Source organism: Myzus persicae, unplaced genomic scaffold (assembly GCF_001856785.1).
Source record: "Myzus persicae strain clone G006 unplaced genomic scaffold, MPER_G0061.0, whole genome shotgun sequence".
Taxonomy (NCBI): Eukaryota; Metazoa; Arthropoda; class Insecta; order Hemiptera; family Aphididae; genus Myzus; species Myzus persicae.
The window spans coordinates 204,716-219,651 of NW_019103932.1; the positions used below are offsets into that span (position 1 = coordinate 204,716).

The window sequence follows — 14,936 nt, forward strand, 5'->3', positions numbered from 1 at the left end:
ACGGTATATTATTCTTGTGTGCACCTACATCTGGACCTCGGACTATGTTTTGTATTTTAATTCGTATTCGGTCGTCTGTGTGTATGTATCGCGAGCCTCGTCTGCATGTATATATATATATATAGGAAAAAAAACCCGAAAAATTCGAATTTCTGGTGCACGTCATTATACATAGCATATATATTACATGGTACACACATTATAAACATAATATAATACGACGCAATACGCATTCACACGCCGCTCTCGGGACGATATGATTGCCGGAAAAACCGGTTTTCGGGGAGGAAGGGGACTGTGTGTGTGTGTGTGTGTGTGTGTGTGTGTGCGTGTGTGTGTGTGTGTGAGGGGCACTTAACGAGAACCCATCCAAATCCGACGACCACACGGAACAAAAAGCATCATGCGGTACCGGGTTCACGGCCGCAAGCGCGCTCGCGCTGCAACTGCATCGGGCGCGTTACAGACACAACGTACTCGTATACCAGATGCCCATACCAGATCGGTACACATACTTCTGACACTGCACTCGTGTGTGTTTTTGTGCGTGTGCGTGTGTACCGTAGTGCACCCGCACGCGTATGAGACATATGCAGGACACTGCAGGCGCACATTCATATGTGTTGTATACACTATTACGAGTTATATTATGTAGGTATAATGACAGGCCAATGAAAGTTAAAAAAAAAAAAAACCGTGGTAAAAAAAATAATAATGATAATAATAAAAAGAACACGCCTATCCTGTGACTGCGGGTCGTATATAACGTTATACCTCGTCTGGCCGAGCCGACGACGATGACGATGACGACAATGATAATGTGGGTAAATACTAAACACGTCCATCTCCGGGGTATGTGTGTTTTAGCTCGTTTTTGCCACGAGCATAATAATGTATGTTATTGTGTGTTTGTGTTACAGGTCAAATTTGGAATTCTCACTCCTAGTAGTATATATTATTTTCGTTGGTTAACACTGTCTCACAAAATATGTACTCGAATACCTGTGAGTATATTTTATTGGCATTCAACATGCAAGCACATGTCATACGTGGATACAATTAATCTAATTTTATAAATGTATGTTTAATTTTCTAGAACAGTCGAAAAATTGGTTAAACAATAAATATTTCGTCAATTTCGATAAAAATGCTATGATGCACCTATACCAGGTTCAATAATGACAAACAGACGTGACTGTGCAGTGGGGTTTCTGAAATAAGTCTAGTCGACGTAAAGATGAAAAAAAATATTCTCTTGTGGCAATAGCGTAACAGACAGCGAAGTATAGATTTATAAAAATTTGGTAATAATTGGATATAAAACTTAGTTGGTTTGAAAAAACTTATAGATTTGTATAGCTACCTACTATCAAATTGTTTTTTTTAGTATGTCGCAGTGGTGAACAACTATAATGGTATAAAATAAATTTTTCTCGGAATTTATGGGTCATTTATAGCATCATTTATATGTAAACTTGAATCAGTACATTAATTTACAGTATCTTTGTATACTTCAATTAGAAGTTTAAATTTATTAAACATTTCTCGAATGATTTCCATTTTTTTCGTAGGTAAGACACAAAAGAAATAACCTTATGAAGACCTGTGTATTTAAAATCTTTAATTTAATTTAACCAAGATGTTAGGTAACCGAGGAAAGGATGAATATGAAAATTCTAGAACGTTCTGGATAAATTGTTAAATTATAATTTTGTCTATTTTGCCAAAGTATGTTTTGGCGAGATATTCTAATTATGTATTATAATTTTGACAAGGTACTTTAGCATTATGAAATGTTTTGATTTCGATTATACGTTAAACTTTTTGGTTTAATAAAGTACCAGTTGAGGATTGAAATAATTAAACGAATGATCGAAATTTTTACAAACAAAATCAAATACTTAGACTTTTCAACAACAACAAAACACGTAAACATCTTACCAAGCATGACGGGTACAATTAAATCGAATACAGAACACTGCACCTGTTCTCGGAATGTCGATCAAATCGAATGCATTTTTGCACTCTGAGCATAAATCGAAAACGCATAACGCTCTAACATAATTATTAGTATATCATGTGTATAACAACTAACATGTTGCCATTTTTTAAATGACGATAAAAATTATTATTAAAAAACATTAGTGTTGTACTTTCGCATCAAGTTTTAAAAATCCATACAACAACACAGTCACTTATAATTCCGATTGCCTTCAATAGAAAAAAAAAAATAAAAAAAAAAAAAATAATAAACGTCACAAAACGATGGAATTTACAATAATTATCAACAGCTTATACTTTATAAAATTAACAAAACAAGTCGAAGGCGATCAGCGGGGGGCATAGAGGTGTACCTTTAATGCTCAACGGTGTATGTGTGTGTGTGTGTGTGTGTGTGTGTGTGTGTGTGTGTGTGTGAGTGTGTCATGCTGTGATCGACGGTCCGTCAGTCTGTCCGTTGATGGCTTTTGAGTAGCCCGATCCACTTTTGACCGATTGGCGAAGACGGTTTCAGTTCGCAATAATTCTACTTTAAAATGTCTGGTGGCCGTTTTACGTCTATATAGGTGGCCCCGCGATGTGTTGTGACTTGTGGGTACTCGAGACCGACAGAATGTTTACAGAGACTTTCGGCGAGGAACGATTGACTTCACATCGCTTACTCACATCGCCCGAAGGAACCGTGCAAATCGTGACAGCAATATTACAGATAATAAGGCATAGGGGGCATCGATAACAGTCGGGCTGGATAATATCATATTTTATAAGACTGCCACTCGAGTGTACCGAACGCGCGTTTCCGTAATGTGCGGGAGAGTAAATTGTTGTGTGTAAAAAAACAGGTCTTGTTCGTACCTCTATAGGCGTTTTTAAAAAACAAAACAAAATATCGCCGATGATACCGCACGCACACACACTACGGGTATACATGTCACGTGGGTGTGTGTGGGTGTGAGTGAGTGTGTAGCGCACTCGCTTCGTGTACGAGACCCGACGTTTCCTCATCATCGCCGACGACCGACAAAACCTACGATTAAATATCATTCGGGACCGTCTCTAGGCCAACGATGTGATATAATAATAGTTTATGTAATGACTACATCGTACGACGGCCAGTCGAAATTTCGCTCATAATATGTACCGCCGCATTCCGGGCCCAACGTCTGTGTACAAATACGTATTATTATTTTTGTTATCGTTATTAAATAACTATTTTTCGGCCTCTGCGGCGACCGAGTGAAAGTCATCGCGTACCATCGTACCCACAAAACATGACGACGTGCCTATTATGGTACACGGGCGTCTCGGATATCGTGAGGTTTTCCTACCGCAATAGCCGAATGCGGGTTAGAAAACGAAAAGTACAATTTTCACGTGCCCCGGTCGATCGCGCAGAAATCGTACAAAATAATATGTAATACTACTTATCTACCGACACCTTATTTTTTTTTTTTATATGTTCAAGCCACGCAGTTCGGGTCCACTTTGTTAGGGGTCGGTAAGACCGGCGCGCGCGTTTCCCGTCGCGACGGCGGGACCGACCCCTTTTCGTGAACCGACGACGCCGATCCAGGGGTTCTCATCGCAGTCGTCGCATTGCCATCGTACACACACACACACACACACACACAGTTGTCGGCGATTAATATATTGTTTGTGAGCCTGTGTCGGCAAGCAGATGTTGGAGCGTATAGGCGGCGATTTGATGATGGCATTTTTGGGAGGTTGGACTCAAATCTTCTTACACGAAATTATCGAATTAATACAGCATAATAAAGACAAATGATTATCGTCTGAATTTCGGAGATCTTATAGAATATAAATAGATTTTTTTTGGGGGGTGGGGGGAGGCTAAACATCAAGACGCTCCCCCATAAACCACCGGCTATGCCGGCGAAGACAATCCGCTCAAAAAATTCAAAAACATTATCAAAAACGAACGGTGAACGTTGTAGAACGTATCACCTCCACTTAATCCCCCCCCCTCCCATTCCTCTCCTACGTCGTATGCGCACACTGCAGTTCGAAAACTATACCGGAGACTCCTGCAGAAACCAAAACAATATACTGACCGGACGGAAAAACTAACCGTTTGAAAACGATAATAATAACAAGCGTAACGTCGTCGTCGGCGGTATTGTTGTTGTTGTTGTTGTTGTTGTTGGCAGTACTGGACGCGCGCGTGTACACGGAGGCCCTGTCGCGTCCCGCGACCGCGAAAGGGGGAGGATGGTATACGCGTACGCCGTACGGTAGTCGGCGGCGGCAGTATAGTAGCAGTATTATAGTAGCAGACAGCTGCGGTGATCGCGTCGCGTCAGTGTCGCTTCCGTCACGTATACCTCACCGCACTAAAATATTTTGAAAATCACTCGTCCGTTATCGCCAGGTTAGGTTCGTTAGGATCGTGTTCGTTGACGTCGTTTTCGTCGGCTCAGTCGTTTCCCGCCGGAAGTTCGCTCGCGGTTGGCATTCTCTGCGTGCCATGACAACAGCGGCCGGTGCACCGCCGCCACCGTAACCCGAGTCGTTTCCGCAGTCGCAATCGCATTCGTATTTTCATTCGTACACCCGCAGTCCGCGAGTCGTACTCGCAGTCGTATTCGTCGCATTCGCAGTCGTCTCAGTCGTCGCCCGCAACATGTTGAAGCTGTTGGGCGGGCTCAAGGAGTTCGTCAGACGGCAGCCGGTCACCATCGACGGCACCGTTTTCCGGGTGCACGTGACGTTCACCACGGTCGTGCTGCTGGCGTGCTCGATAATGGTGACGGCCACCCAGTACGTGGGCAACCCGATCCAGTGCATCGTGGACGGGCTTCCCACCAGGCCGGTGAACACGTACTGCTGGATCACGTCCACGTTCACCATGCCGGACGCGTTCCACCGGGAACAGGGCGTGGGCGCCGCGCACCCGGGCGTGGGACCCGAAAACGGCGAACCTCCCAAGTACTACACGTACTACCAGTGGGTGTGCTTCGCCCTGTTCTTCCAGGCCATGATGTGCTACTTCCCCAAGTGGGTGTGGGACATGCAGGAGGGCGCGCTCATGTCCACGCTGGTCATGGGCCTGCAGTTCGGGCTGGGCAAAGAGAAAGAGCGCGAAAAGCAGAAGAAGATACTTGTCCACTACATGCTCACCCACATCAGGGTGAGTACCTGCCATTCGCTGTGGCCGATTTCCGTTTTTGGCTGTACTTTGCGAACTCCATCGCGTATCGCTCGATTATATTATATTACACATTAACACTACCTTTGCGTAGTCCTCTGTTCGACTTTTACCACCCCGATATCGTTTCGGTGTGCCGAATACGTTTTCCTCGGCTGTTTTTCTGGCAGTCTGCAGGTCACTATTGTCTATTATAATATTATATTGTACAGTCGTGACTGTTCCGCGCTCGTTTAACGATCCCATCATAAATGAAATGGGTCGACGATGGTAACATTTGTAAGATCTACGAAAAATGAATATAGTACAAATTGTTACAAAACTATTTAAATATCTAGTAAAATACCATCTAAGTTTTTTGTCATAAGCAATAACTAATAACTATATCTAGCTATTGTGTATTTGTGTCGAATAAACACGTCATACGACCGCGCTAATAAACTTGTCGTGTTTACTTATAATGTGATCGATGTTTGTCCTGTGACACAATATAGAATACGTTTTTTTTTTTTTTGTAAAAGTAATATAATGTCTTGTTCTGTCGAAATAATAGAACGTATTGTTCCAATTGCGATCATAATTTATGTTATAACGGTTTATTTTTCCGAATCGTCGAAGTCGGTAGGAAATGTTTTACAGACGATTCGACAAGCCGTGGTACTGGAAAATGTCACGGGCCAAGACGTTTCTCGTCCGGCCGAAATACTACACAAAAAATTATACCTAAATATATATATATATATATAAATGGTGTATATATTTGTGCAGTTGGCAAACCTTATTGTTAACGTATTAAAATAACGAAAAGAAACCGTTTCGTTGTTTAGAGATTTCTTATTATTTACTATGTACATTCAGACATGTAGTCAAAATCATTATTTTTCAATCAGACGAAAGTCAAAACCAATACAATACACTGCAGCATTGCGTACAAGTTCAGCAAGTTCAGCAGTGGTCTATCCCAATTCCCAATACATTTTTGGTTTTGATTTCACGTCCTCTCTCTAATTGTACAGAAATAATGCATGTCTCCATAAAAATTTAAATTTACAATATTTATGTTATTTTACATAATATTGTACTCAGTTTTCATGTAAACAATATACTACGAAATATATATAGAACACATTAACCTCAATTTACCTATATACGTTTCAACTAAACAAAAAATTAATTAACTACAGAAAATTATTATAATACTAAGAAGACGCAAGTCTATTTAGAATTGATACTTACGTCATTTAATATTCAAATATTTGTAAATTAATAATTAGATAAACTTCACGAAAAATCCGAATTTTTATAAATTTATAAGAAATAAACTTTTTATAACAAAATATCATTAAAAATGTATAAAAACATAAACAGTGATACAATAATTTCAAAAATATAAGTATCATATTCAATTTTACACATTAGTATGAAACGCGAGATCCATATTTTTTGTAGAACAACATTAAAGAATAAAAAATAAAACTTGTAATTTTACACTAAAATATATGGTAAATAAGATATCGTATTAAGTATGGTAATGATACCTAATATTGACGTGATAAATTTGTGTACACAGAGCAGTTATGATATACATAGTAGTGATTCATTCGGTTTAGCGAGAATCATATGATTGTATGATTGTTCGTTATTCGTTAACCACATCGTTCGCCGTTTTCAATTTGGCAGTGTCAGAGATTTTGTTTTCCATTTGTTTGCAGCAATCATAGATTTCTCATTGAAACATTATAATATATTATTATTTGCAGGCATACCACGATGCGTGTTGTCGGGTTCAGCGGTTAGATGCTCAACTAAATCGATTTTTAACGATCACGTGACATGGCCACATCGGAATTGTTATGATATTTTCTAAGTGATTCGAGTCCTAAGTGTATGCATTTCTCAATGCGTATTCCTCAAAACCTCTAGACCCGCAGGCCGTTATTTAAATAATACCTTGTACCCGCAGTGTATTGTTGTTTGGATATTCGATCGTTAATGTTTAATTATTAACGCGTTGATCTACGAACTCTAACCTCAGCTGCTATGTTTTTTTTACCGATTCAATAATCATCGTAATTTACAGAACACATAACAAAAACATACCTCCGTCGACATTTCTTTGTTCCGTCTACCATTATTATAATGTAGAGCGTTGTAAATAAATACACTTTGTGGTATCGTGTCTTTCCGCAATGCATACATGCATATAGGTGGTGCTGCGTGGAAGTTATTCAAATATTATTCAAACCGTAAAAATATACATTATACAATATAACATATATATATATATATATATATAGAGAGAGAGAGAATAGGCATTTCGTATATTATGAACGCCTACGTAACGTTTAACGTAATAATTATGATGTATACCTATGTGTACCGGCAATTACCAACAGTATATCAACACGATAATTATACAGAAATCAAGAGCGCACAAACGCGTACGACACATATTACACGTTTTGTATACACACATCTCTGGCCATAGCCCATAAGTGTGGTTTGGACGTCGAAGAGATATCGTAGCACCTGTTGCTGTGTGTCGCGTATGATGTGTTCGGGTCGAGTGCAAGGACTATAATTATTATTTGACTCACTAATAATATATATGATCCGCAGCATAGGCATTCCCGTCGAAATCTAAGAGAACGCCGTACAAAATGCGTATCTCTCGCGTCCTCTAGTCTCGGAGTGTAAAAAGCGAGGCGAATAACGTATACCTGTTGTATTATTTATAATATACGACGCACCGGGAGAGCCTAAAAAATATATATTATACAGGTGGGTAGGTAGGCATAGGCGCCGGACAAGTCACTGCAGAAAGTTCGTAGTATAATATTAATATAACGCTAATTGTGAATTAGAGGAGGAAAAAAATTGCGATTTTCGTGTATACATTGTCCGGTCGAGTTCCGCGACGAGCGCGTGGGATTTCGACCAATTGTTCGTTTTCGGCGATTTGCATTCAACGCTCGCAGTTAATAATTATATAATATAATATAATACCTATGATACACGCGTTTCGAACACGATCTAAATCTAAATAGGCATTATAATACAAGTTGAAACGGTCGGACGCTTGTGTAGATTTGTTAGTCATGTCACACATACTCCTGCATCAGTTACCACTATACGAGTAGATTCGATTTTTTTTTTTCTGTAAGCACTAACGAGTCGTTAATTGTCATAGCGTTTGTTCCCCGTGAAAGGCGTGCGATCGAAAGACAATAGCGCCGCGACGTAACTGTTTTGCCGACAGTTTATAGTTACGACTGTATGTGCGATGATGTTTCCTTTACGATTTTTTAGTGATCTGGACACTATATACACCGCACGTTCGGTCTAGGCTTCGGTTGAAAACTGTATGCTCCGCTTGTATGTGCTGGCCTGTGTTGATACGCGGGAGATGTCGCGATGTTAAACTATTTGAAAGCATCATTAATTATAACATCATATAATATGTATTAATCAATCATCGAGTGGTCATTATTTTTTTTTCATCTCTTCGACTATAATATTATTATCTGTAGGCTTTTTTTTTGCGCTTTGGGGAAATACCCGCAAAAACCGATACAAAAACCTATAGCCAAACTCTGCGCGGATACTCGGGCAGGAATATTATATTAATATTATAAAAATATATAATGTATACATCATCTTAACGCCTGTAATCCACTTCGCTCAACTCTCGCTGTACACCTATCATGTATCATAATATTTCAAAGATCTATCTGGGGGGGGGGGGATTAACATGGGTTCCGGATCCTCAAAATGTCTTAAACATTATATAAATGTTTAAAATAATTTTACACTTTGACATCCATATTTTCAGTCATAAAATATGGTCATAATAAATCTTGTCTGTTTTAACCCAATATCAAATCTTGAGTTCAGTATTGTCTAAAATACATATTTTTGACCTCCTCCCCCAGCAAAAAAAAAAAAAATATATCGATACTGTTTGATTATGACTGATATATACCGTATACGACAGTATAGTTGGTAATAAATAGTGTTTATTATACGCTCTTAATTACTGTACAGTACTACAATGCGCGTATTATTCATATATGATATACCTGAGATACTGCAAGAGTGTAATAAATATACATTTTAAAATACATTAAGACATGATTTGAACGACCTAATAAGTGATATTAATATTCTATTGACTATTACTACAGATTGGTACTAAATTGCATTTAAGTCGTCATTGTAATGATGTCTGTTCGTTCAAGTCGTATAGGGATGGCCCCACTATACGCCTACACATATTGAATGAGACCTTTTATACTTATACATATATTTTTTTAAATTAAGTATTATAATTTATAATAACGCTTTATAATATTTAACGATAAATTAACAGTTTTGAATATCCTGTTGATGCGTCCATAAAAACATTGTCTATCGATAACCGTGAGGATAAAACAAATTTAAACGGTGTTTAAGCTGTATTAAATATCGATTGATTTCAGTATCTATGTTTTTATAGTAAAATCTGTTCAGATAACGAAAAGAGAAATCTGAACCCTAGTCGTGAGTTTTGAAAACGTTGAAAAATGTACTAAAATGAAGATTTTTTTCAGCAACACACCTGGTACGCCGTCAAGTATTGGATGTGCGAGTTCTTGTGCCTGGCCAACATTGTGCTGCAGGTGTACTGGATGAACAGATTTTTCGGCGGAGAGTTCATTACGTACGGCCTGCGCGTCATCGGCATGTCCACTGAACACCAGGACAACCGGGTGGACCCGATGGTCTTCATATTTCCCCGGGTGACCAAGTGCACTTTCCACAAGTTTGGACCCTCCGGAACGGTGCAAAAGCACGATTCGCTGTGCGTGTTGCCACTGAACATCGTTAACGAGAAGACGTACATATTCATATGGTTTTGGTATCTTCTACTGTTGGCGGCGCTGGTCCTAATGATCTGTCACAGGTACCTAATACCTATACAATCATAATGTTACACCAATCATGACAAAATAATATTGAATCGAAATTCCTATTGGTATCAATATAATATGCATAATGCGGTGTGGTTAATAGTCGTGGGTTGAAATAACTAAACGTCTAGGCGATGTTAAAATTTTGTAAATATTCTAAATATCATTCTCAAGCAGGAAGGTATATAGTTATTGTTTGGTAAATTATAATATAAATAAACCCAAATACAGTGAAACTTCCGTATAATGAACTTCCATTTTCTATTTAACGAATTATTTTTGAGAACCATGACCTTCATCTTTAATTACATGTAAATTTATCTCCAAATAACGAATCTGATGTTTCTATAAAACGAAATAATCATTCGATAAAAACTGGTTTTGTAAATGTTGTCACTGTCAAATTTTAAACATAGTTCTAAAATAGTACATGAACAATGTATCCGATAAAGATAAAACACCTGAGGTAGGCAAACTGATTAGTTTTATTGCAGTATTTTAAAACTTAATGATATAGAAACTTTTTACGAAAAAAGTACAATTTATAAAAATAATAAGCAAACAAAACTCACTAATTATTTCTTTTGAATAATAAAATTAAAAACTAAATTAAACTGTAATATTCTATTTGATGTCGTTTTTCACATAACATTTACAACTTAGGAGTATATACATACATACAATAAAATTTTTAAAAAAAAGTTGAAAAAAAAACGTAATTCTATTTAATTCCGCCATATTGTGAATTTTTTTTGCTGCTTATTCGACTTCGTTGTATGGAAGTTTCACTGTATTACGTGGTTAGCTACTAATATATATATTTTTTTTTTCGTTTTTTTTTACGTAAAAAAATAATAAGCGTAACAACTAAATCAAGATGTATGTTTCTTTATTAAAATATTTTATTCGAACATCATATACCATGGATTTGGTTCGTTAGAAAGTTAAAGCCGAAATAAGGTAGTTATTCGACTTAAGAATTAAAAAAATCCATCAACTTGACTCTGTTAACTTACTATGTTCATTAGTAATATGAAATGATATGACGTCGATACGTTTGACTATCATATTATCGTTGACAAGACTATAAATGACAAATACAGATAAAACTGTTGTAACTTATTGACTAGCAGTATATATGTTGTGAATTAACTATTGAGTGTACGAATGTACGATGGTATACTTAATTTGTTAACACTTATTCTCAGCTCAAGTGTACTCGATAATGTAATAAAAATATGGACGTCTGCACTTAAGAAATTACTAACACCATAGCATAGTTATCTGAAACTTATAATGCCATTCACTTATACGAAAGTACAAATATGTGCAATCAATGATTAAATATTTAACCGTTGATTATTTATTTATTTAAACTAAATCAATTACAATTAAATAATTGCAATAAATTACATAAATAATAGCTGATCCGTAAACCAGCTGAGCTAACGTATCTGGTATTGAGGATTCCATGGCTATTTTCATTTGTTTTACAGTAATATACTTAATATGAAAAATACAAAAATACGATTTAATAATTAATATAACACAGTAGATGGATATTTTAGAAAAAAAAAATAATAACTACATCGTTATTGTATTATTCTGGTTGAATATTTAACCCATTGGCACCGGGTTAACTGTATGGTTAGGTTTGGTTATGTTAGTTAAAAAAGTTATTATTTAAAAACCCCGATATTTGCATTGCGTTTTTATTGTGAAATTATTTTTGATCTGCTCAAGAATAAAAGATGTAAATTGTACATTATATCATTACGAATTTTAACTGTTCAATATCGTTTTAATATGTATCTAATATTTTTAAACACTATCGAGGTAGATATTTAAAAAAAAATACTAGCAAGCGACATTAACGAGCGTAGTCGTAAATTCGTAATTACATTACACTCAAGTACTTATCTTCAATATTATGTACCGTATACTTTTACCGTTTTTTTGAATTTTTATGTATTCTTCGCTATTTCCTTAATAATTATTAAAACAACCATTCAGTACAACTCTTACGAAATCCGTTTTAGATTTTCTCTTTAATATTCTCCTTTCGATTTCTAAACCAGCTATAGGATATATTGTATAAAAATGGCGGTATGCCTACTGCACATTACACACAGCTTCATAATTCATAATAATAATAATAATAATAATATCATATAGGTATACGCGATCGATCACCGGGCATATTGGCTGAGAATAACCAGCTCAGTGGACGCTGTAAGACTATAATAATTTAATAATAATAATAATATCACGATGTACATAAAAGCGGTTGGTAGGTATAAGAAATAGGTTTGGAAGAGTATTTTTTTTCGTTTAGATCTTGACCGTTTCTCACGCTCGCCCGCTTTAAAACCCGTCCCGCGGGGTTCGACGGCCGAAATGGAGCGCGTACATAAAAAACACCTCTGCAGACGTCGCGTAGTCTTTTTAATATTAGAGTATATAAAAGAATCTTAAAAATTATTATGATACATTCGTGACAATCCAGCCAGATAAATGGATGAAAACAAATATAGCCTCACTCCCCCCCCCCCCATCCAACCATAGATGTATTGTAATATTTTTTTTAAAAGATTACCAGAAATTCCCTCCCGATTTCAATAAAAAAAAATTCACTTGAATTGCCTCCTATTTTAGGTATTTTTTTTTCTTGCACATACCTACTGGAATGGCTTCCGATAGATTGGTTTACTTTCTAGTTCAAACTTCAAATCACAAATATTGATTTTTTTTTAATCAAAAACCATTAGGTAAATGACAGCTAATCCAGAAGGACACTAAATCATAGGAAAAATTAATAAATTAAATAAATTGAATAATAAATTAATGTCGATTGGTTAATACATTTATTGAATAACTTATCATAGTTTAATATTTTAATAAATACACCAACACACATTTTTGAACATTCGATATAATAATCTACAGTACACGTACATCTATCGATATAAGATCGAGTGACCGTTTGGGTGTACTCAAATTGCTTTCAAAATACACTTTTGATTGAATTTCGATTGAAAAAATGTCACCTGCCAAACCAGATTCGGGAGGCAATTCGATAGTGCCCCGAAATAGTAATAACGGTCTCGACTGCGATGGTTAAATAATAATTCGTTCGGTTTGGTTTTTTTTCTTCATTTTCTAGGGTGTTTGTGATGTGCAATGCGACCGCGAGGAAGAACGCTTTGCGGTACCGCCACTACAGGTTGATAACCGACGACGTCGCCAAAGCCGTGACGAACAAAGTGTCGGTGGGTGACTGGTGGGTGCTGTACATGCTGGGCAAAAATCTGGATCCGATCATTTACAGGGAAGTGGTGCGTGAAATCGCCAAAAAAGCCGACAACTGATGGCCACTTGAAGACTGCCACTCGGGTATTCGCGGACGACCCGTCATCGTCATCGTCGTCAACTCATCCGCGACCATCGGTGTTCAAATCCCCCCGTCATAATTATACTATTTTCGTACTCATTACACGATAATATTGTCGGGAGTCGACTAATTTATTTATTTTTTCGTTTTAAAGTTTAGTTTCAGCATAAAACCTGTTTTCCATTATTTTATCCACTACACGTACCGCCGCGTACTTTTACTTTTAATTTAATGTTAAGAATTTTTTTTCGTCGTTTATTGATAAAAAAAAAATAAGCCAGTTTATCGAAACACGCTTATGTCTATATATTATGATATATTGATACATATCAAAGTACAAACAGTAGTTGTATACTAATGCCACTAGGACAAGACTATTATAATATTACAATAATATATTTATATGATATAACCCAAACATGTTGTTTGGATTTTTTTCTATATTTTTTACACGATTGTATACTATTATTTATTATTGTATAACTTTATCCTATTCCTAATGTTTAACAATTTTTTGTGTTATTATTATTATTATTTTTTTTTGCATACTCGACGATAGGTACTAACGCGTGCACGAGCAAAATAATGTCACAGAAAGATCAAAATTATCATATAAAGTATTAAAGTATAGACTACCTATGACGTAGGTATACTATATTTATAGTACCTATATATTATTATATAAATAATAACTATGTAATTTTTTCATTTTTGTTAGTTTTACAATTTTTATATTTATTTTTTGTACGTTTAATGAAGTTCACTATTTATTTTATCTACCTACTATAAATTATACAATCATATTTAAGTAATATTATAATGTAATACCTATATATGATGTGTAATAGGTGAATAGGCATGTCCTATGTATACTATCACCTTTGGATGCATTGTATATTATTAATTATACATAATATATACTCACAGCGTGTAATAAACGTCACGAATTTTGTATTTGAAACTTTGATGTCGGATTTTTTCATTATAGAATTAATGATACGATAGCCCAAATGATGATCATCTCCATCTGATCTAGAAAAAATGATGAGCGTACGCACAGTAATTATGTGCATTTTAGGCTCGTCAATTTCAAATGTATAATTTAATGTCACAATACGTACACCTAAGTCGGTTTCATTTTTAAGAATATAAATTGCCTTTTGTAGAAGAACGAATCCAGATATACATGATGTTGTTATTGTGTTTGGGTAATTGCGTTTTTAGATAATATGTTGTTCCGCGGTCGTAAAATTAGATTTTTTTTATCCGAGCAGTGGTGTGGCTTCTACGCCTACGGGCATGTACGTTATTATTATTTCAGTTGGACGTTGAACCATATCGTATATTATACAAGTATAAAATATATTGTAAATACCTATCTTGTACTCCTGGTGCTAGCCACAGGCCACGAATGAGTCAGGTATTTACC

The 14,936-nt window shown here is 36.2% G+C and overlaps 1 protein-coding gene across 1 annotated transcript; it reads left to right on the forward strand.

Moving 5' to 3' along the window:
- Positions 1 to 3,311: 3,311 nt before the first annotated feature.
- LOC111036496 (innexin inx1-like) lies at positions 3,312 to 13,895 on the forward strand. Its single transcript, XM_022318521.1, has 3 exons — positions 3,312 to 5,149; positions 9,757 to 10,109; positions 13,280 to 13,895. Exons 1-3 carry the CDS (start codon positions 4,643 to 4,645, stop codon positions 13,482 to 13,484), a joined length of 1,065 nt encoding a protein of 354 aa, XP_022174213.1. The 5' UTR covers positions 3,312 to 4,642; the 3' UTR covers positions 13,485 to 13,895.
- The last annotated feature ends 1,041 nt before the right edge of the window (positions 13,896 to 14,936 follow it).